The sequence below is a fragment of the Cupressus sempervirens genome, chromosome 7 (genome assembly GCF_028749045.1).
Source record: "Cupressus sempervirens isolate cs-2001-9-10 chromosome 7, ASM2874904v1, whole genome shotgun sequence".
NCBI lineage: Eukaryota > Viridiplantae > Streptophyta > Pinopsida > Cupressales > Cupressaceae > Cupressus > Cupressus sempervirens.
Genome location: NC_143124.1, coordinates 216,328,443 through 216,352,627, shown reverse-complemented (window position 1 = coordinate 216,352,627; position 24,185 = coordinate 216,328,443). Strand labels below are relative to the sequence as shown.

The following is a 24,185-nucleotide window of genomic DNA, read 5'->3' as shown; positions in this document are numbered from 1 at the left end:
TTAGATCACTTCTCAGCTCATAGCATTGCCTGGCTTTCAGGCTCTACAACTCTGATGGCTTGCCCTCCTTTCAAGCTTAGTCTTCTTGAGTGTCCATGCTCAATGTATTAGTGTAATCCTCTCTTTTTTACCACTTGTTGAAGTAGAGTCTCTGTGCTCTATTCTCCCTTCTCCTAGATGTCTTCTCTTTGACACCCTTTCAACCACTTTGCAATTTGGCACACCAGTAGATCTTGCTTCTTTGTCTATGACTCCTTAAATAGAAGTCTTGGAGTTTCTTTTCTTGCTCAATACTTCCCTCCTTTACTTTCAATTCGTATGGATTAGGTAGGATTCATTGAATCCAACCCATATTTTGTCTCTTATAGAAACATTATGAAGAATCCTCTTAAATTAGCTCAAAAATGGTGTACATAAAATTTTGTGCCACCAGCTCATCATCCTTATCCTCCAACTAGTTCACAAAATTGAAGGTAACAACTTTGTTAGCACTAATTTGGAAAATCTTTTTTATTTCCAATAATGTAGTAGCTCGGCACTTTTGAAATTTTGGTGCTCGACACATATTGTGTTACTTGGCATCAACTGTAGTTTACTCAGCACCTATTAATATTTTCTAATGCTCAGCACCTGTTACTTTGCTTGGCACTTGAGCTTCACTCGACACCTTAAATTCACTTGGCACACACAAGATTTTCTATTTGCTTAGCTCCAACTGAAAAATTGTTTAGCTTAAACTAGCTTGCTCAGCACCCACTGATGAACTTAGTTTAAGCTTTGTAGTCAACCTTGTTACAACTTACGCTTCTAGTGTTTCTAAGTGTGACCAACCTTTGTATCTTCAAGTATGTTATCAATACATCATTTAACCACTATCTTAGCTAATCCTTGCACTTCACTAAAAATCCATAACTCAACCTTTCCCTTAGGTACTCTTGTTACATCTTGTTGATGAAATCCTCTTCATCAATCAACTAAGTGATAGTACTTGGATCTTAAAAGAAATTGTCATTCCTACAAGTAGCAGGTTTGACATCAATGACAAAAAAATGATTGAAAATATTTTTTTAACAACAATGTCCCTCATTCAATCAATCTTCTCCATCAATGATCTTTTCAATCATATTTCCAACATGAAGAACCTAGGGAAGTTGATAATGCTAGAGGTATACATGGATGTTGACCTTATCAAGGCATTGGTAAATGCATATAATCCAACCACTCGGTCCTTTCATAGAAAGCATATGAGCATTCTCTCTACATTAAGTAAGGATGCTTTTGTTGAATCATTTGATTTGTAGGGTCCCATATCAGTTCCTATTGTTTTGGAAAAATTGGAAGCAACATTTCAGAGACAAAAATTTTTCTATACAAAATAGGCAATGTTGCAACATATCCCGAGGGAAAACAAGATGAAAGGAGAATTCTTGAAAAAGGTTATTGAATTTATACCCTTATCATATTTCTATTCATACTTTAAAAAAATAGTTTTTGGGTAGAAAAAAGTATTGGAAGTAGATGGATCCATGGATGCCTCCCCAGCATTGTATGTGATAGCTCTAGACATTCAAGACCCACATAATAATGTGGGATATGATTTTGGAACATTCAATGCTAATAGTATTCATTGGGAAATGATGATAGTTCAACAGGGTGAGATTGGCAATTTCAAATTTATATATTACTCGTTGTTTATACATCTCATCCTCTTCTACAATGTGGACCATGTGGATTCAAGTTTCATTGAAGCTTTGGAAGAATTCAAAGAGGCATTTCTTGTTCAAAGATGGACAAGATTATGGCAGAGGTTCTACTCTTTTTCTAACTCCCTCTCTTTTTATAATGATTTTGTTGCAACTATTCATAGAATGTTAGGTTCAAAATTGGAAATATTACCAAGGTTAATTAGGAAGATTGTTAGACCAACTATGTGTTTTGATGATGACAGACCAATATGATCATAATTGAGGTAGTGCCTTTTGTTAGAAAAATGTACATTGATTAGAATTTTTTATCGTTCCCAACCCCTCATTTCTTGCCAAGATATGTACTGTAGAGGGTGGGTGTAGTGAAAATTTTCTGGATTTTGTTATCCATGAATAGAGAATATCTAGGGCTAACCATCAAAAAAAGGGTCTTTTCTATGTAGAAATTTCAAAGTAGGGGATTTTGAAATTGGTAAAGAGGCCATTGAGGAAGTTGATGCCTTCCTAAGAGAGTTAAATTTCCCCACTACCCCCACTAGGGTTTATGACCCATATAACATTGTTAGAAGTGCTCTTAAACAAATGAGGGGTTATAATGTGGTCATTGGAAGGAAAATTTGGGAAGAGGATGTCATTAGATATAAATTGGATGAAGATGTCTATGTTGATAGGAGGCAGAAGTGGAGAGAAATCCTCTCAGTAGAGGAAGAAATGAAGAAAGTAGATCTTAATTTCTAGGGATTCTATTCTAATATACCCTATTTTTTATAAATTCATAAGTGTATTGAGGAGTTTGATAACATTATGGCTCAAGTTCCTCAAAATGCTAGAGATAGGGCAAACCCTTCTTCTCCAGAGGAAAATGTTATATTGGAAATTAGTGACGAAGAAGATTAGCCTAGTCCTTAAGACTAGGATAAAAGGGCAAGAAGAAACAAAAATTGATTGAGTTTTTGGAAAAGGCTAGAGAGAAAGCCTTGCAAGTGCTTCCAAAATGAACCAGGTATTTTGATGATTCCAAACAAAAGTTCTTAATTGATCAAGCTACTCAAGAGGAGAGGGGACCCAATAGTTTAGAATTGCAGTCCATGATGTTGGATGACAGAATTATACAGGTTGAGGAATTCATGAAGGATGATGATTTTATCAAGACTGAAGAATTGAAAAGTTTTTTATATAAACTCAAACAAAATGAACTTTCTTTGCATGTAAAACCTGGAGACATAGATGAAAAAGTGTCTGAAATGGTGTAAAAGTTCCAAGCCTATGATCCTAATAGTGAAAGCCTCACTACAAAGGAGACAAGCTAATTGGTACAAAGGAGTGGTATGATAGTTTTCCCAGGATGGGATATTAGTTCATCATTTTTGCTTGATCAAATGAGGAGACAAGAAAACTCAATCTCTTATGAGAAGATTAATCCATTTGGTGAGTTGCAAGGGGGAGGATTTAATATAGATAGTAAGATAATGGCTATCAAGAGTATAACTCCAAAATCACAAAGGCCTACCCTGATGGAAATTACAAAAACACTAGCAAGTAATGCAATTTTCCAGACTGCACATTTAACTTCTTCAAATCCAATTTACAATCTCCAAACCACTTATGCTATGCTAGGCAAGAACAAGATTGATATTCTTTAGGAACAACTGGTGCAAACATATGAAAAGTACCTTGATACCAAGAAGAAGTATGAAGAGAAAATGAAAAGAACATATGTTCTGCAGTAGGATTTGGAGGAATCAATAAAGGAGAATGAAGATTTAAAAAGAGAAGAAATGTCAGTAAGTGAGGTACAAGACCACAATATTCAAATTGACTAGATAGCAGAAGAAGTTCCACATCTAGTAACACATATGGATGTGGATGATTTTTAGATTAGCAAGGATGCAAAGATCAGGACAATGAAACATTTTTTGATTCATAGAATCACTACTTTAAAGAGAGCCTTTGTAAATGTAGATAGTATGTCAAATAATTTGTAGAGTAATGAATACAAATGCTCTGAGGCATTGTCACCATTATCTCCATTATTTGTCCAGTGGGGGCCATACATTCAATTCTTTGATAGTGTATTTCCTTTACTCACATAGAAAAAGGAACTACCGAAGGAGATCATTGTTCCTACAAGGAAAATGATAAATCAAGTTAAAGAATTGAATTCATTCTTCAATGGTAAGATCCAAGCAACAAGGGGAAAATTGAAAAGCATAGCATTGGGTACCCCAGATTACATTCCAACAATTTTGAAGAAGGAAGGTTATGTCAAATCTTGGCAAGAGTGGTTTGAATCTTTTGATCTAATATTAGACCATCCAAGATTTCTAGCATTTTTAAGGGGTGAATCAAGTACTCAAGTTGTATATGATATGATTGATATCACATACAAAATTGAAGTAGATATGAACAAAATTACTGGAGATGGACATAGAGTTGAGTTCCTTCCTAACTCAATACAGGTGCACAGTCTAGAAGATGACTCATTGGTTGCAGTGGCAAAAGTGAATTATGAAAAAAGGTTGTATTCTTTCTACCATTTTGCTCCCAAGTATCCTTCATAGGCATTGTTAACATAATAAAATTCCCACATCCAATTATGGCATGAGCACTATGGACATCTTTCCTTCCACTATCTTCAGCAACTTGGCATAAATAAAATGGTCAAATATCTACCCAAAATCAACTTTTCCACAGATGAATGTTCAACAAGTATAGTGGATATGCATCCAGAGGGCAAGTTATAGAAAGGGAAGTCTCCAAGAGCACTAGTTGTTCTTTAGATAGTTCACATGCTATTAGCAGGACCTTTTGTAGTGACATCAGTCAGCTAGGGTTGAGATATACTTACTTTCATTGATGGTTTTTCAAGATACACTTGGGTCTACTTTCTACATCATAAGAATGAAGTGTTGGACAAGTTTCTAGCCTTTAAGACACATGTTGAACAGAAATTGAGAAAAGCCATCAAAGTTCTCTGAATGGATAATGAAAGTAGAGATGTGAACAGAAGACTTACAAACTTTTGCAGACTTGAGGGAATTGATCTTTAGAATCTGCTAGCATTGAGTCTGCATAAGATAGATGTTGTAGCATTGAGGATCCACACTCTTAAGTCCATGGTGAGTTTCATGATACAGGCCAAGTCTCTAGATCCGTCACTAGAAGTCAAAGCAATCAATAGTGATACTCACATTCTTAATAGATCTCTTCATTCAGCCTTAGATGGAAAGACTCATTTTGAGGCATGGTGTGGCAGCAAGTCAAATGTGAGACACTTTAAAGTCTTTAGTTGTCCTGCATGGGAAAACAGATCTTCCAAGGAATGCAAGGTACAATCACCTTGGCCCTATAGTTTCGTTAGTTATCAAGATGATGTGAAGGCACGCAGACTATTGGATCTAGAGACACATCAAATCTTTGTGGATAAGGATGTACATCATATCACATGTTGAAACTAATAGTGACACCAGCGATAGTGCTTTAATAGATTTAGACACGTGGGGTTCTATCGACAGTTGGAGCAAGAGGTCACATCATCAGTATAGTTCACATTCATATATTGCCACAGTGATACATCCAGCATAGCAAGGTACATCCAGTCTTCATGGTCTAGCTTAAGTGATAGATTTGGGGGATAGTAATAATGATCTGCCTCTTCTTCTTGATGTAGCAAAACCTTCTTCAGATGTCATGACAGCCCCATCTAACCCTCTTATTTATTCTCTACATGATCGATCATCACAAGTTGAAGTGATTGTGGATACTTATGATCAGTAGTTGTAGAGGGTTTCTTCATTAGCTGAGGAGATAGATAGCTCTTTGAGATAGGTTCTTTAGCCTGTTGAGTAGGTTTTAGAGACATCACTTACCTATGGGATTCTTTCCACACACAGTGGAAGTGTCTCATTTGTACCCTTGGCCTTGTTTCTTCCTAAGAGGAGGAACACCATTCTGCAGTCTTAGATCAACTTCTTCATCGAAGCAGTCACTGTTTGACATTCTTCTTTGGGGGGGGGAGCCTATCCTATCACTCTTCCTCTTCTCATTTTTTTGTATTGTATTTACTTCACGTATGGCATAATGGGGGGTCTTGATTACTCCATGCATCCATACATCATATGTGTTTTTCATTTGTCTTTTTTGGGGAGGATATTTCTCATGAGGTTTTCCCTCTTTCTCTACTTTATGACAAATTGCATTTCATTATGTACATGGGTACATAACATGGCCTAGTAGCTAGGACCCATCATGTATTTCATCCTAGATTTCGTAAGCTTAAGGGAATTCCCCTAAGTTGCACTTAAGGGGGGGTGTTGGTGTAAATAAGTATTTACTATTTACACTTTAATTTAGTTTACTTAGGTTAATGCATTATTTTATTATTTATTTAGGTGATACACTTAGGAGTTTGTGTACTCTCATGAGTTGTCATGTTGACAACACAGAAGTATGCCACTCTAGTTTAGCACATAGTGTCTACAACACTGGAGTTTGTATCATTCACTGAGTTGTCATGTAGAGAACATAGTTATTTGTACTCCCTTTTTAGCACATGTTGTCTACAACATAAATTTGTGTTCTACACCATTGTAGGCTTATCCTCTCATCATCACACTTACTTCTATGCTTAATGGAGGATAACCCATATCTGGTGGACATGTGCCTAGTTGTATGACTTATCATGTTGTTGACTTCTACACATTCTAAAAGCTCTCTAGAGGCCTTTATATATAGGCACTCCTAGTGTACTTTCATATGGCATATTGAATAAATATATCGTCACTCTAATCATACTCTCTCTTTGTTCTGCTATTGTGCTTGTGTTTGAGTTCCTTGGTCTTGGTTGAATTTTGCCCTAAGAAATTTTTTTTAAAAACTAGTCCTATAGAAGAATAATAAACTAAACAATTTATACAAATATTTTCTTAAAAATTAAAGTGTTGAAGTCTTTAATATTTTCTTATCTAAAGAGGTTTTTTTAATTCAAACTTAAAAAATTATGATAAATTATTTATATAATCATTCTTATATATTGTTTCATAGATTTATAATGAAATCTAAATCTTGTAGCAATCTTTTATTTTGAATTTATATATTTAAAATATTTAAAATTATTATTTTCAAATTGTTTAAGCAAATTTTTTAACAATTGGCTATAATAAAAAATGTTATCTAACTAACCTTCTAATTATGAGGCTTTGCCCATGTTTGATCCACCATAAATAAGCATTCACCCACTTTTAACAAAAGGTAGAGAGTATAGCTTTATTGGATCTCTTGCTTGAAAATAGTAATTATGTACTTAAGAAGATTTTTTATGTTGCTAGAGTAAATTAGAGATGACGCTATGAAGGAGATGAGGGATAGAGAAAAACCACCATATCTTGATGGTAATGATACTCTCATTAAAGTTTTTTTTTTCTTTTTTTTGAAGAGATCAATGCTTGAAGATAGGAAAGGATGTAGTAGAAGCTAGATGGATGCTCAATAACCTGAGGTGATAATGGATTGGAGAAATTATACCTCATTGTGGTTATGAGACACATATGTGGGGATTGGTGTCCAATACTGAATGAGGAAAATCTAAAAATCTAAATGTTTAGCATCATAAGTTATGATGGTTATGTGATGTTTCATGTGCAAATGGTGTTCAATGGTTTTGGAATCTTGGATCATAATTGCATGAGTATATGAACAAGTGGGAGCATCTTGAAGAATTCTTATTGGTCTATGAGCTATTTTCAAAGTAGGGTATACTTTAAGAAACCCCTCCTTTAGAAAAGGTGTAAAAACTTGGCAAAATGTGTAAAACACCTAACAAAAAATTTATTTTTTGTGGCAAAGAAAATAGTTTACAAAGAAAAAATAATAATCTCCATTTGCAAATCATTCATAGTCTCTCAAACAATGTGTAAAATCTAAGCGAATTGTGTTATTTAAATTCCACAAAAAAAATATAGATTGGTGAACAAAAAATAATAATCATAGTAAAATTTTTAGTTTTTTGGGGGAATAATTTCATTTTATTAGATGGAAAATATATACATTAGCGAAGTCAATGGCATCAGAGGTTCGCAAAGGGTTTCATCAGTTTGAAGTTGGCAATTGTGAAACTGTGAGAAAGGCTTTAACAGGTCCATCACAATGTTACTATCAAAGTGAAAGTTAATAGCGTGTGTGTTGTTAAATCACAAGGGCAAAGATTGCATCATCACTAGTTGAAAAGATAAAGGAGGAGTTAATGTTGTGACTTTGCAAAAAGGAGATTTTGCAGCATCAATAGTTAAATGATGAAGGTGAACTTTTATGTTGTGAAGTTGTAAAAAAGGGAGATCGCATCATTGGAGGTTTTTTCTAGGCAATTAGTATCTTGGTTATGAGACTGAAAATTTTTAATTCAGGTAGTTTTCACATGTTCATTGTGGTTAAAGGGAAAAGACTTCGGGCAGCCACAAGATCGCGATGGTAGGGATTTTCATGTTTCAAGGTTCTGATAGAAAGATATGCTCATGCTGTGAAGCCACAAAAAGTTAAGATGAAGCCATCCTTGCCACTTTGCACTAGTTAGAAGGAAATGAGTTTTGACAATTGCGAGACCATGATGTGAAAGGTTTAAGTTTTGTAGCTGCGACAGAAGGGAAATCTCATTGCTGCTACATCGTAAGGATAAACCAGGAGAGTTAAAAGGAAGTTGTGAAACCACAATAACTTGTGTTCACCATTTTGAAAATTTTTAAGTCTTCAATAAAGAAAATGCCACAATGTTGTGAGGGAAGAGCATATAAGGCTTATCACAGTATTGCAAGGGTAAAATGAGTGTTTGATTTAATGGTTGTGATAGCTCAAGAAAAGAAAAGGAAGGGTTTCATAGTTTCACGAGAAGAATTCAAGGTTAAGTTAAACCACTTGTGATAGAGCACAAAAAGAAGGGTTTCACAACTCATAAGATTTTAAAGCTTGAAAGGAAAAAAGGACAAGTTTTCAAATCTGATTCCTGATAGTTGATGAGTTGACATTCTAAGGCAAATGAAATAAAGGTGGCACTAGTTGATATCCATGCACATGCAAGCTTTTAAAGCCATTAACGTCATCACTAGTACTACTATAAGCTAAAAATCCAAGGATTATTCAAGTACCATTTATCAAATAAAAAGTTTTAGAAGGAAAATTGAACTCTCAAATATCCAAAGCTAATAGAGCGAAAATAATTTGTAGTAAAATTAGAATGGTAGAAGCAAAATCATCAGTAAAGAAGGGCACTACAAAGGGCAGCAACGTTTCATTGTCTACCAAATTTTTAGAAGAATGGTTGAAGATTATCCCTAAATCTCTCAATGCCCAAAGTGCTAATGTCCATGCGTTTAGAGACCCTTATAGCTTTTGTAGAGATGATCAAGTACTAGACACCAATGGAAATAAAATATACTAGTACTTTTACAAGAAGAGTGGCACAAGGTTCTCATCTCACATCCATGGATGAAGAACCTGGGGAAGTTGATAATGCCAAAGGTATACATTGATTTTGACCTTATCAAGTCACTAGTAAATGTATATAATCTAACCACTTGGTCCTTTCATAGAAAGGATATGAGCATTCTTTGTACATTAAGTAAGGATTCTTTTGCTGAACCATTTGATCTATAAGGTCCCATGCCAATTCCTATTGACTTGGAAAAATTGGAAGCAAAATTTTAGAGAGAGAAAGATTTCAATACAAAATAGGAAATGTTGGGACATATCCCAAGGAAAACAAGATGAAAAGAGAATTCTCGAAAAAGGTTACTAATTTTATACCTTTGTCATATTTCTATTCATACGTTCAAAAAATAGTTTTCAGGTTGAACAAAGTATTGGGAGTAGATGGATAAATGGATACCTCCCCAACATTTTACATGATAGCTCTAGACATTTAGGACCCACATACTAATGTGGGATATGATTTGGGAACATTCATTGCTGATAGTATTCATTGGGACATGGTGACAGCTCAGTAGGGTGAGCTTGGCAATTTCAAATTTCTACATTACTCATTGCTTATGCATCTCATCCTCTTCTACAATGTGGGCCATGTGGATTCCATTTTCATTGCAGCTTTGGACAAATTCAAAGAGACATTTCCTGTTTGAATATGGACAAGATTATGGCAGAGGTTCTACTTCTTTTCTAATTCCCTCCCTTTTTATAATGATTTTGTTGCAACTATTCATAGAATGTTAGGTTCAAAATTGGAAATGTTACCTAGGTTAATCAGGAAGATTTTTAGACCAACTATGTGTTTTGATGATGAGGGACCAATTGATCATGATTGAGGCAGTGCCTTTTTGTTAGGAAAATGTACATTGATTAGAATTTTTGGTTGTTCCCAACCCCCTCATTTATTGCAAAGATATGTACCATAGAGGGTGGGTGTAGTGGAAATTTTCTAGCAGTTGTTATCAATGAATAAAGAATATCTAGGGCCAACCATCAAAAAGTGGTTTTTTCTATTTAGAAATTTCAAACTAGGGGATTTTTTGAAATTGGTAAAGAGGTCATTGATGAAGTTGATGCCTTCCTAAGAGAGTTAAATTTCCCCACTGCCCCCACTAGGGTTTATGACCCATATAAAATTGTTAGAAGTGCTCTTAAACAAATGAGAGTTTATAATGTGGTCATTGGAAGGAAAATTTGGGAATAAGATGTCATTATGGATATAAATTGGATGAAGATTTATATGCTGATAGGATGCAGAAGTGGAGAGAAATCTTCTCAGTAGAGGAAGAAATGAAGAAAGTAGATCTTAATTTCTAGGGATTTTATTATGATTTAACATTTTTTTAACAAATTGATAAGTGTATTGAGGAGTTTGATAACATTATGGCTCAAGTTCCTCAAAATGCTAGAGATAGGGTAAACCCTTCTTCTCCAGAGGCATATGTTGTATTGGAAATTAGTGATGAAGAAGATCAACCTAGCTCTTCAGACTGGGATAAAAGGGGCAAGAAGAAACAAAAATTGATTGAGGTTCTAGAAAAGGCTAGAGAGAAAGCCTTACAAGTGCTTCCAAAAGAAACTGGGTATTTTGATGATGCCAAAAAAAAGGTCTTAATTGATCAAGCTACTCAAGAGGAGAGACGACCCAATAGTTTAGAACTACAATTCATGATGTTGGATGACAGAAATATACAGGCTAAGGAATTGATGAAGGATGATGATTTTATCAAGACTGAAGAATTCAAAAGTTTTCTTTATAAACTCAAACATAATGAACTTTATTTACAAGTAAATCTTGGAGACACGGATGGAAATAGTGAAAGCCTCACTATAGAGGAGGCTATAGAATTGGTACAAAGGAGTGGTATGATAGTTTTCCTAGGATGGGATATTAGTTCATCATTCCTGCTTGATCAAATGGGGAGACAAAAAAAATCAATCTCTTATGAGGAGATTAATCCATTTGGTGAGTTGCACGGGGCAGGACTTAATATAGATAGTAAGATAATGGCTATTTGGAGTATAGCTTCAGAATCATAGAAGCCTACCCTGATGGAAATTAAAGAAACACTAACTAATAATGCAATTTTCTAGAATGCACATTCAACTTTTGTTGATCAAATTTACAACCTCCAATCGACTGCTGCTATGCTAGGCAAGAACAAGATTGATATTCTTTAGGAACAACTAGTGCAGACATATGAAAATTACCTTGACACCAGGAAGAAGTATGAATAGGAAATGAAAAGAACATATGTCTTGCAGTAGGCTTTGGAGGAATCAATAAAGGAGAATGACGATTTGAAAAGAGAAGAAAGGTCAATAAGGGAGGTACAAGACCAGAATATTCAAACTGACCATATAGTAGAAGAACCACATCTAGTAACACATACGGATGTGGATGAGTTTGAGATTAGCAAGGATGTAGAGATCAGGACAATGAATTTTTTTTTGATTAATAGAATCACTGCTTTAAAAAGAACCTCTATAAATGTACATAGTAAGTACAATACTTTGCAGAGTAATGAATACCAATGCTTTGAGGCATTATCACTATTATCTCCATTATTTTCCCAGTGGGGGCCATACATTCAATTCTTTGATAGGTTAGTTCCTTTACTCACACAGAAAAAGGAACTACCTAAGGAGATAATTGTTCCTATAAGGAAAATGATAAATCAAGTTAAAGAATTTAATTCATTCTTCAATGGTAAGATCCAAGCAATAAGGGGAAAATTGAAAATCATAGCATTGGGTACCCCTAATTACATTCCAACAATTTTGAGCAAGGAAGGGTATGTCAAATCTTGGCAGGAGTGGTCTAAATCTTTTGATCTAATATTAGACCATCTAAGATTTCTAGCATTTTCAAGGTGTGAATCAAGTACTCAAGTTGTATATGATATGAATGATATCACATACAAAATTGAAGCAAATATGAACAAAATTACTAGAGAGGGTAAAGCAATCACAGATGCAAAATGGACTAATAACATTAGTGATTTAGAGGTAATTAGAAATATAGTGTGGCCTATTGTGGATACAGATATTTCCATCTTGGATGTTATAGCATATATCAAGGCAATCCCTTTAGTACAAGACGATTAGCAAAAAAGATGATCCCCCTGGGGAATCAATTGGAGGACAAGTGTTGCAAAAGAATATCAAAGAGAATTTTTTCATCATAACAGATTACATTTCCTTTGTAAAAAATTTGCTATGGGTAATGTTGCAGTTAGAATTGGAAGACAGGCTTAATGATCACTTGCCACTTGTCACATTTTGTAATTGTTTCCCATTTTTCTATTAAAAGATGTTACAAAAGGTTTCAAAAAATTGTTATGATTATCTTGATTTTTGTTATCTTTTGTCTTTTTTAATGATGTAATCTTTCTAAGCCTGAAGCTTGTTGCAACTCAATTGATATAAATATGAGTTCCTAAGGCTTAGAAATGGTCTGATCTATTGTTATTTTTTAGATTAAGTATAATTTTCTTTAAGAGCACAAATTGTTCTAACTCTATGTATTTCCATTATGTTTTGTAGTTCTTTGTGATATTAATGTTAATGAAAAGTGTCATATTATGAGCTAATATTATGGCCTGTGCACACATCTCTATTATCTCTTCTTTTTATTATCAAACAACTAAATCAAGAGAAAGATATAGTGGCCAACTATTTATGGAAATCATTCACTCAATGCCCTCATCTCACTACCAAAATTACAGTAAAAGCCAGGGAGTAAAATTTTCTCAAACTAACTACAAATGAGGTGTTCTCAATGAGATTTAAGATAACCATACCATGGGTTGGAGTGAAATTAATCAAATGGCTTACATTTACTTTCCAAACTCACATCTCCCAACCTGTATGCATTTGATCTATTGAAGTAGTTTAATGTCAATAATTGCAAACCATAAGCTACTCCTTAAAGCTACAAAAATAACATTATGTCAACAATAGAGTAACAAAAATATTGAACTCAAATTTTGTAAATTGTAATTGTAATATGACTAAATATGGAAGAACTAAAGTAGAGTATAGCTAAAATTCTTTAGAATTAAATGCTACATTGCTAAATCACTTCATTAACTCAGTCTCAAATGTGATGCTTCTATATCCCATATGGACTCCAAATCTTGAAATTGACTAGTACTAATAGGTTCCTCTTCATTCTGAATCAAGTATTCAAAATTCATAAAATCTTCATCTCCATTATGACTTTGAGACCTAAATTCATCATTTATGTTGGAATCAGTAGTAGCACCACCATCTTTTGAAGTGTTGCAAAGGTCTCATCTTTCACACGTGGAATTCCAAATGGCCAATGACCTATCATAAGGAAAATCTCTAGCATTGTATTGAGTTACAAACAACCTCAAGCAAGTTTCCAAATTTTTGTCTAGTTTGTTTCTAACATTTGATTTCAAAAAGCCCAATGCACTAAAAACTCTCTCATCTTCCACCAATCCTAATATCATTGTTTGACATAAATCAACAAGTTTGAAATATTCTGATATTGAAGTACACAATACTTCACTCTGACTTATCCTTTTCTAGAGCCTTGTTATTACACCAGGATTGAATGGATTCTCAAAGTTTTCCATCTGGTGTTTCATACACAATGCAAAAAGTTTACATTTTTTTTAAAGATTATCTAAATCTAAGATTCCTTGTATTAGTTGTCCATTTCAATCTATATGCTTTGAAAAATGTGTTATCAATTCATCAAGTTTATTATGAAACAACTTTGCATCACTTGGATTATGTCTAAAGTGTTTCCAAAATTGAGGAAATAGACAACTCATGGCTTCAAGAATTTCTTCTCGAGGGAATCTTTCACGAATCTCACTTGAAAGTTGGTAGGAAATAGACTTTACATTTTCACTAATAGATTTAACAATCTTGTCAAAATCATCCTTTCTAATTGGTAGTACTCTGCCTCTCTTGGTTGTTTTAGATTGGTGCATTGGTATTTGAAATCCTTTTACAAACACACATAGCTCTTTTTTTCCGTTGAATCATAAGAAATTCTTAGCATGATTCAAATTTGTAATTATCTCCCACCTTGAAAAAATTGGGCTATGACCCGAGAGATCTGAATATAAAGAATCTAGAGCCATGCATGTCATTTTATGTAAATCACTATACTCATGAATTTACATAGTTCTATCTTGGGCTTTCTTAACAAGTTTTTTCATTAAATCCAGCATGGGGAGAATACTAGCTAAAGTTGATAGGCTCTCTATATCACTTATCTTATTTAACAAATTAGAAGCTTTGTCTACTATAAGGCATTGCTCATATATAACTCCAATCAAGGATTGGTATTCAGCTAGAACTCGTTCTGCTGGTCCATGCATAGATATCCATCTGGTCTCATCATCCTTGAGAATCTTATTTTCTATTATTACTCGCTCAGAAAAAATCTTAAATTTTGTAAAGCATTTAGAACTTCTGCAAAAGTAGGAGTGGAGCTCACGGATTAGATCTTCAACTTTTGACACTATAGGAAAACTCCTTACAATCTTATATGCTAAATTCATTCAGTGGGCTATGCAATGTATGCCAAGCGTGTAAGGTGCAATACTAGTTTTTAATCTTGCACAAAGACCAGTCCTTTGCCCTTGCATTATTGCAGCTCCATCAGCTTCAACACACACTAACTTCTTTGCAATTGTCAAGTCATTCATACCAGCAATTTCATTCAAAGCTTTCTTTACTTCTAAATATAAATTTTTTATAGTTGAATTGGCCCTCATTTTATGAACACAAAGTAGATTAGCTTGACGAACATGTTCTTTTATAGTGTATACATGCTTACAGACCCAAGTAGTGTTATCTACCATAGTAACATCATCTAAGGATAATGAAATGAACTTGGATTCATTTCCTCTCTCCTGTACATTTTACTTTTCCACCTTAGCAAGACAACTTACCATTTCCCATCTAGCGTATATTGACCAATGTGACATAGTATAGTGAGGAACTCTCAAAAAGATAATAAATTACTATATTCTGAAAAGTCTCTCATAGGATGCCCTCTAGATAGAATATGAAAAATAACACTCATATGAACGGTCTTTGCTAAGTTTGCATCAATGGCTACATGTTGAAGCCCATCCTTGATTGGATTGCCACTATTGCCACTACCAATTACTGCTATTTTCTTGAAATGATCTTCATATTCTATGGTATACTTAAGATGAAGGCATTCTTCCTTTGATTTCCATCTCATTTTCGCTACTTCCTTTCCATCTATGATTTATTTCTCATAAACATTACCAATATGTTTTTCTATAGTGTCGAACTTTAGTTGTAACTTTTTCTCTCTTTTAGTTTTCCAGGTACAAATCATACACCTACATTCTGTTGGTGGTTCATCATTGTTTGTGACTAGTTCAATAAACTAGTGCTTTGCTACCCAATCAACCTAGAAAGTCCTTTTCATTTCCCACTTTGACCCCATTTTTACATTCCTTTTTCTTTCTTCCTACCAACATCAATATTATCTTCTATTACAACATCTTCTGTTGTTCGAATATTGTTATCCTTGTTTGATGCATTTTAATTTAATTTAATAACAACTTGATATTCTAGTGGTGGTGAGCTATTGTCAATTCCTTTTGCACTTGTAGTTGCACAAGTTGGTGGACTAGAAACATTGTCACCAAAGAAAGCCTTTATTGTAGTATCTCTAAGTTTTTGGCATTTTGATGTAAGATTAATCCCTTCACTACCCTTGGGAGTCTTACCCTTGTCAACATGTAGCCTTCCATTGACAACCCCTTCAATTTCACTTCCTTGAGACTGAGCAATATTAATTAGAGACTCACCGTCCCCTGACATCTCAATCCACTGACAATCTGTTTACTTCCCTAAGAATAAGCAGTATTAGTTTCAGACTATGAATTCAAACTTAAAGAGAAAAAAGAAAATTTCAAATCTGATGTCCAACAGTTGATGAATTGACATTCCACAGCAAAGGAAATAAAGATGGTCAATATCCATGCATGCAAGCTTTAAAAACCATTAAAGTTGCCACCAACTTGTAGCATTGCATCCACTTTTTGAAAAATTTCTAATGAAAATGGGATACAAAAGGAAACTGTAGATAAGCTTCTTATTAAATTAAAGTACATAAGCTCAAGGAGAGTATTTTACAACACATACCACCACTTGTGGAAGCTATCTCTGGAGTCTGAGTCATGCCCATGATGTGTCCTACACTGCCAAAAATTTGATGGAGTGCTAGTGGTATTTAGTGAATGTCTCATTGCTTGGGTGAATTTGGATTTATACAAATCAATTACCAATTTACCACATGAAATGAGCAACTCCTCTGTGGCAAAATGAAAGTGTGTTGGCAAAATGAGTTGACTCCTCCACTTTCCATAAGGTGAAACGAGTTGACTCCTCTACTGTAAAATGAAAGTGTGTTGGCAAATTCCCCCATTCTACATGAAATGGAAACTTGAAACTTGGTGAACATTACCTGATTAGCATTACCTGGTCAATTGTATGAAAGGCGAATACTACCAAGAAAAAACTCAAATGTAAAGTTTGCCTTGGCGATTACTAAACCCGACAATGCTAGGCATCCAGGTAAACCCAAAAAATCTTGGCAACTAGGGAAACCATGAAAGGGCTCACAAATCGCCAAAAATAACACCAACAAAACCTCAAATTCACCAAAATATAAAAATTCACCACTATATTATACCCTATTTCAAAGAATAACTTCTAAATAATATATTATTTTTCTCTTAGGTTGATTTTGTCTCATAAAGTGGGTTGTTGCAATTAGTAATCCAACATAAGCACAAATAAGTTGTCAAATAGAATTAGGTGTGCAATATGTTCACATCAGCTCTTTTCTCAATTCTTACTTACCCATCCTCAATTAGTTGCAAGTAGTTAATAGTCACATCTAGTTTCTTGTCAATTGTATTAGCATAATTATAGGATCTTGATGTAGCCAAAAAACACTATATATTAGTAAATTCTTATGATGAATAATAAACACAAGTTTAGTTTCTTTATTTTTAATTATTGATCTATTTTTTTAACGTGTACATCAAATTAATGTGGTCTTCTATGTTAACATTTGATATCATCATGATTTTTATTAGTGGCTATTATTGGGATTAATAATTGAAGGAAAGAGAAATTCCCTATAAAATAATTTCCATCCAATCTAGTATCCACTTGTTGTAAAGTACTAGCATATTCTTGCAAATGTGATTGCAGAAAGCTATGTTAAGTGTTGTGAAGGTCAGAACATGATACTTTGTGAGACTGCTTCACAGGTGATTTGGGGAATGTTTTATGGAAGTTGGCTTCGGTTATTTATAAGAGTCTTGATTTGTGCACCTCTTTGGATTTTATTACTTTCACTCATATCCCCAAGGAGTGGATTGATGTAGTGGACTGGCTAGCTAAATGGGCTACTAATTATATCCAAAATTGAAATATTTTTGTTAAGGGTCAATTATCTTTGGGTTTAGATAATCATTTTGACCACTTGATGGATCTTGATAGGGCTGCTTGACATTCTTCTAGTTTAAATAAAATTTAGCTCCACTTTTATTTAAATTGTTGTGAAGGTAGAGATGTTTACTAAAATATAGTTGTGGTAATTAAATAGGCTTGCCACACTATTACAATAGTCATTCAGCATTGGTGTGTAGGAGCTCTTCTTGTGTGTAAGATATGGCTGAAATTGGGACATAATTGGTGTTTTAAAATATTTCAAAGACAAGTAAATTTCACATGTGCTAGACAATGATAGTAGCATGGTGAGAAATCATGGAGTGCAACATGACATCTACAATAGCATCAATTTCTACTTTTCCATATCAAATTCTCATAAAAATACCAGAAAGCCAACTAATTATAGAAAAAGATGAATGTGTATCATGCACAATTACAACTTCCTTCTATTTTTAAAGACCTTAATTTAGCTCTAGCAAACAATAGCTCTTCCAATGTAATTCAATAGAATTTGTCATATTTTGAAAAATATACTTTTAGCTGAAGTGAAAAACTGAATTGTAAATTAATCTTCTTATTTTATCTCATATATAGAATCAAAATTACAATTCAAGCTAGAGAAAATTATAGTTCCAATCTGTTATACAATTCCTAGAATTAAAATCATTACTTGCCATGTCAAAATTCATAAACAAATTCCATTTCCTACTGACCTTTTCAAATCTAAAGAAAGGATTTAATAAAAATTTCGCTATTGCCGAGTATATTGTAGTACGTGGTCTGCAGTTTCCACAACATTTCTTTAAAAGCTGTAAGCCTATTGGTTCTTAAATATTTTCTAAATTGCAGATGCTTGGAAAAGTAATTTGAAGCAGGGTCTGGAAATTTCATTCGTTCTGGTTAAAAAAATTGGCCGTGAAATGTTCACCATTTAATTATTCAGAGCAAAAAAACTGAAGAGATTATATTGCAAAACCGAAACCTAAAGAGAAGCATACACTAACATAAATGCTCTTCAATATTCTTTGTGGCGAACTTCAAATACCGAAATGGACATGGACACGAGATTGGAAAGCATAATACAGTTTAAATGAAGTACAAAAGAAGAATAGAAAAACAATACATATTTGAAAATAAAGTATTATGAAGCTATTTTAGTTTTGATTCAGTATCAATATAGCAATATCAGTTTGCTATAAGCGCCCATAAATCACGAAATGCCTGCATAAGTCTGAGCTCTTTTCCCATCACAAGCAATCCTTTCTCAACTTCACCTTGTCCTGAATATGAATTTATAGTGTACTTCTCAATTGCATGATACCTTGATTGCTTTGTGAAGAAGCCTATCCAGAACCATCTACCCTCCTCCACCTCCGCCGAAAACATTTGACTATTCGCGGAAGATATTTGCAATATCATATTTACTATCATACTCGGAGCAGTACAATTTATAACAAAACATACAATAACAGCATCCTCACTGGGCAGTCGTTCCTGAACCAATTTTGCTTGAGACCTTATGCTTTTGTTAGTGAATGAGTCAACAGCATAGAGAGTCGGAAAAGAGAAAGAATTTACATGAGATGCAGCATCAGAAACTGCCCGCGTACATACTAATATTTCAACAGGCCATTTCTGCAAATCCAGTACACGAGCCATAAATAGAATTCTATTCAAATAAAAAAATTAAGTTTGAAAAAATAAGTTAATTTTGACCATTTAGCTTAAAAATAAGTCTTAGTATATGATATTTAAGTCCTCGCCATTAATATTACCTGCATGCTTTGAATGCAACCCTCAACACCGGATCTCCTGTTTGCTCTGAGTTCTACACACTTCAATTTTTCCAGGGGCTCTAAGCTTTCTATACCCTGTTCTTCCCACCTGGTATCTGCTCTTAATTCTTCTAATGCTCTGCAATATTCCAGACCTTGTATTTTCTCGACTCCGTAGCATTTTCTGAAAACAAATTCTTGGAGAGAAGCTGACTGTTCAAAACTGGGTAGCACATCCATTTCGGGACACGCTTCTATTTTCAGCTTTTGAATGTTTACCAGACCAGCAATACCCCTGATGTCCTTCAAATTTTTACATCTTTTTACATCTAATCCCTTGAGTGTCGTTGGTAGAACTTCAATCTCCCTGAGATTGTGATTATTTGCAATTTGAAGAGTTTCAAGGCCGGGGCAACAGTCTTGAGAGATAGAAATCTTGGACACTTTTATTGATGATAGGTACATACACTTTAGTTGGCGCATGGAATAAGTAGATGACCCTGTCCCGAGATTCAATTCTCTCGTTAAGGAGTTGTCTATAGCCACTGTATGCAGATTACTCAGTTGCCTCACTGATATTGGTAAAGACTTTACTCCTGAAAAGATTATATAGAAATTCTCTAAGAGATTAAGACAACCCACTGAGTCTGGTAAGCTCTTCAGCTTGGGACAATTCTCAATACGAAGATCAGTCAAAGACGACAAGCCTTCCAGAGTGTCAGGCAAGCTTGTCAAACGCTCACTCCCTATCTCCATTACTCTCAACTTGCCTAATAGACCAATGTCCATAGGCATCTCTCTTAACCTAGTACAGCCACGTAAGTCAAGAGTTCTCAAGGACTCCTGATTTGTGATGTCAAAAGGCAGCATTTCCAATTGCTTGCACCCAGAAAGGTTCACATACTGGAGCTTTCTCATGCTTTCCAGCATGTCTGATCTTATGTTGAGTTTATCACATTGGTTTAGATCAAGATGTTCCAGGAATGCCAGGTCCTTAAATGAGTGTGGCAATGTACTCAATTCCTGGCATCCCTCTAAACTTAGATGCCGCAGACTTATCAAATTGCCGAAGCTGGCAGGAAGCCATGATAGCTTGCACCAAATTATTTGGAGATGCTCTAGCCATCTTAGAAAGCAAAATTCTTTTGGGAGACCCGTCAGGGAGCTGGCACCATTAATGACGACTTGTTTCAAATGAATGAGACAACCTATTGAATTTGGAAATCTCTTGAACTTGGAACACCCAAAAATTATCAATCCTCTTAACTGCACTGGAGCCTGCGCAAAAAACTCAGTGAGATGTACAGAATCATAAAATTACAACAATATTGCAATAAAGATTTACAACAGGTTAAAAGAAAGACGCTTACGTCACTGGCTGTCTCCCATAGCTCTTCTAGTTCACTATCACGTTCAAACTCACTAAGTTCTAATACCCTCAAATTATCCAATGAACGAAATGAGTGAAGATTTCTCTGCCTAATGTCAATGCACCGAAGCCACAACAAGTCTCTTGATACATTAGCAATTATATGATTATAATAATTTCCTGTAACCTGAAAAATTTTCAGTCCAAGCGAAGATGCTGCGAAGCTGTAAGGTCCCTCGTTTGTGTCAACCACGATCTCTCCACCCAGTGAACATCGAGGAAACTCCTCAAACCGACGTCTGGATCTAGCTGGAGATGCTATTCCTCGAATTTGAATACTCTTCATTCAAAATTATATATAAGATTAAACTAAAGTCTGGTAAAAAGGACTTATGATTACTGAAACAAATGCACTAGAAAAATTGTGGATGAGAGAGGTAATCTCACCTGTCCTTGATTAGAAATTTTAATAATTTGCTGTGGAAACCAAAGTCGGTATGGTGACTGTTGATTTGCAACTTCTCTACCCAAATCTCTTAAGTGGTCATGCATTCTTATGTGCTTACCGTTATCATCCAGTTCAACAAGACATCTATTGAAAAGCCGTTCCCAACTGTGTAGACCATTCCACCTTGATCCGTCCCAAACATTAATGATCATATTTTTCTCCTCTCCAATGAAAAAACATGCAATATCTAAAAATATTTCTTTTTCTTGAGCATCTAAAGCATCATAACTTACTTTTAACCTTCCTGTAATATTTTTAGGTAGTATTCTAGAAATCTTATGTAATTGATGCTTCCAATAATCTCTGTTAAAATTGCCATATAAGTGTGCTCCAAAAATCTTCAAAGATAATGGTAATCCATCACAAACCTTTACAAAACTCTTTACTAAAGAATCAAACCCTTCACATGGTGATGACCGTAAGAAAGCGTGCCAACAAAAAAGTTGTTCAGCATAATATGGATCCAATGCTTTCATTTTATAAATCATAGAAATGCCCCAGGGTTTAAGCACTTCAAGTTCCCTAGTGGTGACTAAAACCAAGCTACCCCATCCAAGACTCTCCTTGTTAGGCAAAAGTGCATCCAGCTGATCTGCATGGTCCACATCATCCACCACAATCAATACTCGAACAGATTTTAGTCGGCTAGCAAGCATACTTTTACCCACTTCTATATTATCAACTCGTACATTTTTCAGACCCGTGAGGCCCTCCAACAGTTCTTTCTGCTTGTTATGCAAATCACCTTTAGCAGCAGCTTCTCTAACATCAAATACAAAACTACTGCTTTCCATAGTTTTATATTTGTTGTTATAAAAATGTTTAGCAAGAGTGGTTTTGCCGGAGCCACCCATGCCCCATAATCCTACAATCTGTACACGATGATTGTATTCTGCATGAGATTGGATTGTTGCCCTTTCAAAATCATTTACAGCTTCATCTAAACCGACTGGGTGTTTGGCGACCACAAATGGCACATTTTTCACATCTTTCAAAACACAACTAACAATATTCTTGAGCACCGCCATCTCGTCACTAACCATGTATGACAGCAGCGAAACCAAACACAACAACAAACATGCTTCAAACACTAACTTAGACGTAAATATATGGACAAATAACAGAGTATAAAATTGAAACGAAATCGAAATAAAATTTGTAAGAAAAGGGTGAGATACTGGGGACTCACTCGTCGGTATCCACAACGTGACCCCGAATATAGGAAACATGGTAGAGTGCATCCTTCCACTCCCGAAGCTTTTCTGGGGTATGCCTACGTTTCTCTTCGTGCCGGGAAAATGTATCAGCAAAGACTCCACTCGCATATCGGACATCGTCAGGTTGAATATGGTAGAAAACAGGTATAATCGGGGTGCCGGTTCTGAGCATAAACGAAAGCTCTGCCAAACACCATGCTGATTGGGCATAATTCTTTGAAAGTATAGCCAAATGGAGCGAAGCACTCCGCATTGCTTCTTCTAATTCTTTAGGTAAGGAATCCCCCAATTCAAGCTCTTCCGAGTCGAGAAAAACCCTTAAGCCCATGCCATTTAGGGTATTGTAGAGAGTGGTAGCGAGCGTCTTTTTCACATCGGGGCCACGATGATTAAGAAATACATCGTATGGCAGCTTTTTCGTGCCAGAAGATAATGGATATGGTACCATGCCTTGGAAAGCATTTGTAAGCTCATTCTGTGATTGAGATTGACTAGCTTGGGGGGACGTAGAAGCCATGGAACTGGACTGATCTACACGCCAGGAAAAGAAGCGAGAAAACCAAGCAAAGCAGGATGAAAACAGGGTTACCACTGAAGAAGTGGCAAAAGCAGATTGAGCGGCTGGATCTGCTTGAGAGGCATCATTAACCTCGTTCTGCGGCTGACGGCCACTGTTAAAATCTGTAGTAGATGCCATGGGAGAACGAACGATAACCAGGGTTCTTGTTGAGGATCTGCACTGCAAGTACCCGTAAGAGTAAATGAATGACTAAGAGCCTTCAATAATGATAACAAATACCATTCTATGTATACGAAAATTCTACGTATTTCGACTTTATGTAATGCAGCATAATCAGCGGAAGCGTATGCCTCGGAATTCTGAAAAGTAGACCCACTTTGTACGCAAAAGCATGGGCCTTTGTTAAAAGACTAATGTGCAACTATCACGATCATTGTGCGGGCCACCACACACGTGTAGGTCTTTTCGAGATATGAAGACTTCTGGTCAATTGCTATGGTTGAAGATAGTGCAGAATATAACTGTTACTTTCAACTTTTTATCTCCTTACGCCTCTTTCAAGAAAATGTTTTTTTAATTTATTTATAGAGTATTCTAATATGTTAATAAAAAATTATTTTAAATAATAAAAGTTAACTATTGGATGCTTTTCTTTTTAATGCAAGTAGAGTACAATATTTACAAAATAAAGAATGATGAATAGTAGATATTCAGTTGAATTCTCATTATTATGAGGATTCAATTGTGTAGTTTTTTGAGGCCAAGCATTAGGACTTTATAGGAGGTTACCCATTCCAATATTTCTTTAGCTTACGCATGCTTAACTATAAAGTTTCTTCCAAGGTTAAACATACTTCTCTTACAATTCCATTTGCAAAACTTTCAACCAATGTTGTGCCTTATGATCCATTCATTAGGAGGCCCCTCAAGCTCATCAACTGATATGTAGGTATCTAGCTAATGCTCATAGGGGTGAAACAATGGGACTTCTTTAGAGGTCACCAATCCTAGTAACACTCTTGCTCAAGCATGCTTAACCATAGAGTTTCCTCCAAGGTTTAATCACTATGCTTGCAACCCCATTCACAAAACCTTTAGCAAGTGTGGTACATTATGAAGCATTC

General features: G+C 35.0%; 1 protein-coding gene across 1 annotated transcript; it reads right to left on the bottom strand.

Moving 5' to 3' along the window:
* Positions 1–18,739: 18,739 nt before the first annotated feature.
* Positions 18,740–23,302, bottom strand: LOC149546261 (TMV resistance protein N-like). The gene is made up of 5 exons (XM_089791115.1): positions 22,514–23,302; positions 21,264–22,359; positions 20,818–21,156; positions 19,448–20,725; positions 18,740–19,307 (listed from the first exon to the last, which is right to left on the bottom strand). The coding sequence occupies exons 1-5, from the start codon at positions 23,236–23,238 to the stop codon at positions 18,858–18,860; spliced, it is 3,888 nt and encodes a 1,295-aa protein (XP_089647241.1). The 5' UTR covers positions 23,239–23,302; the 3' UTR covers positions 18,740–18,857.
* Positions 23,303–24,185: the final 883 nt, after the last annotated feature.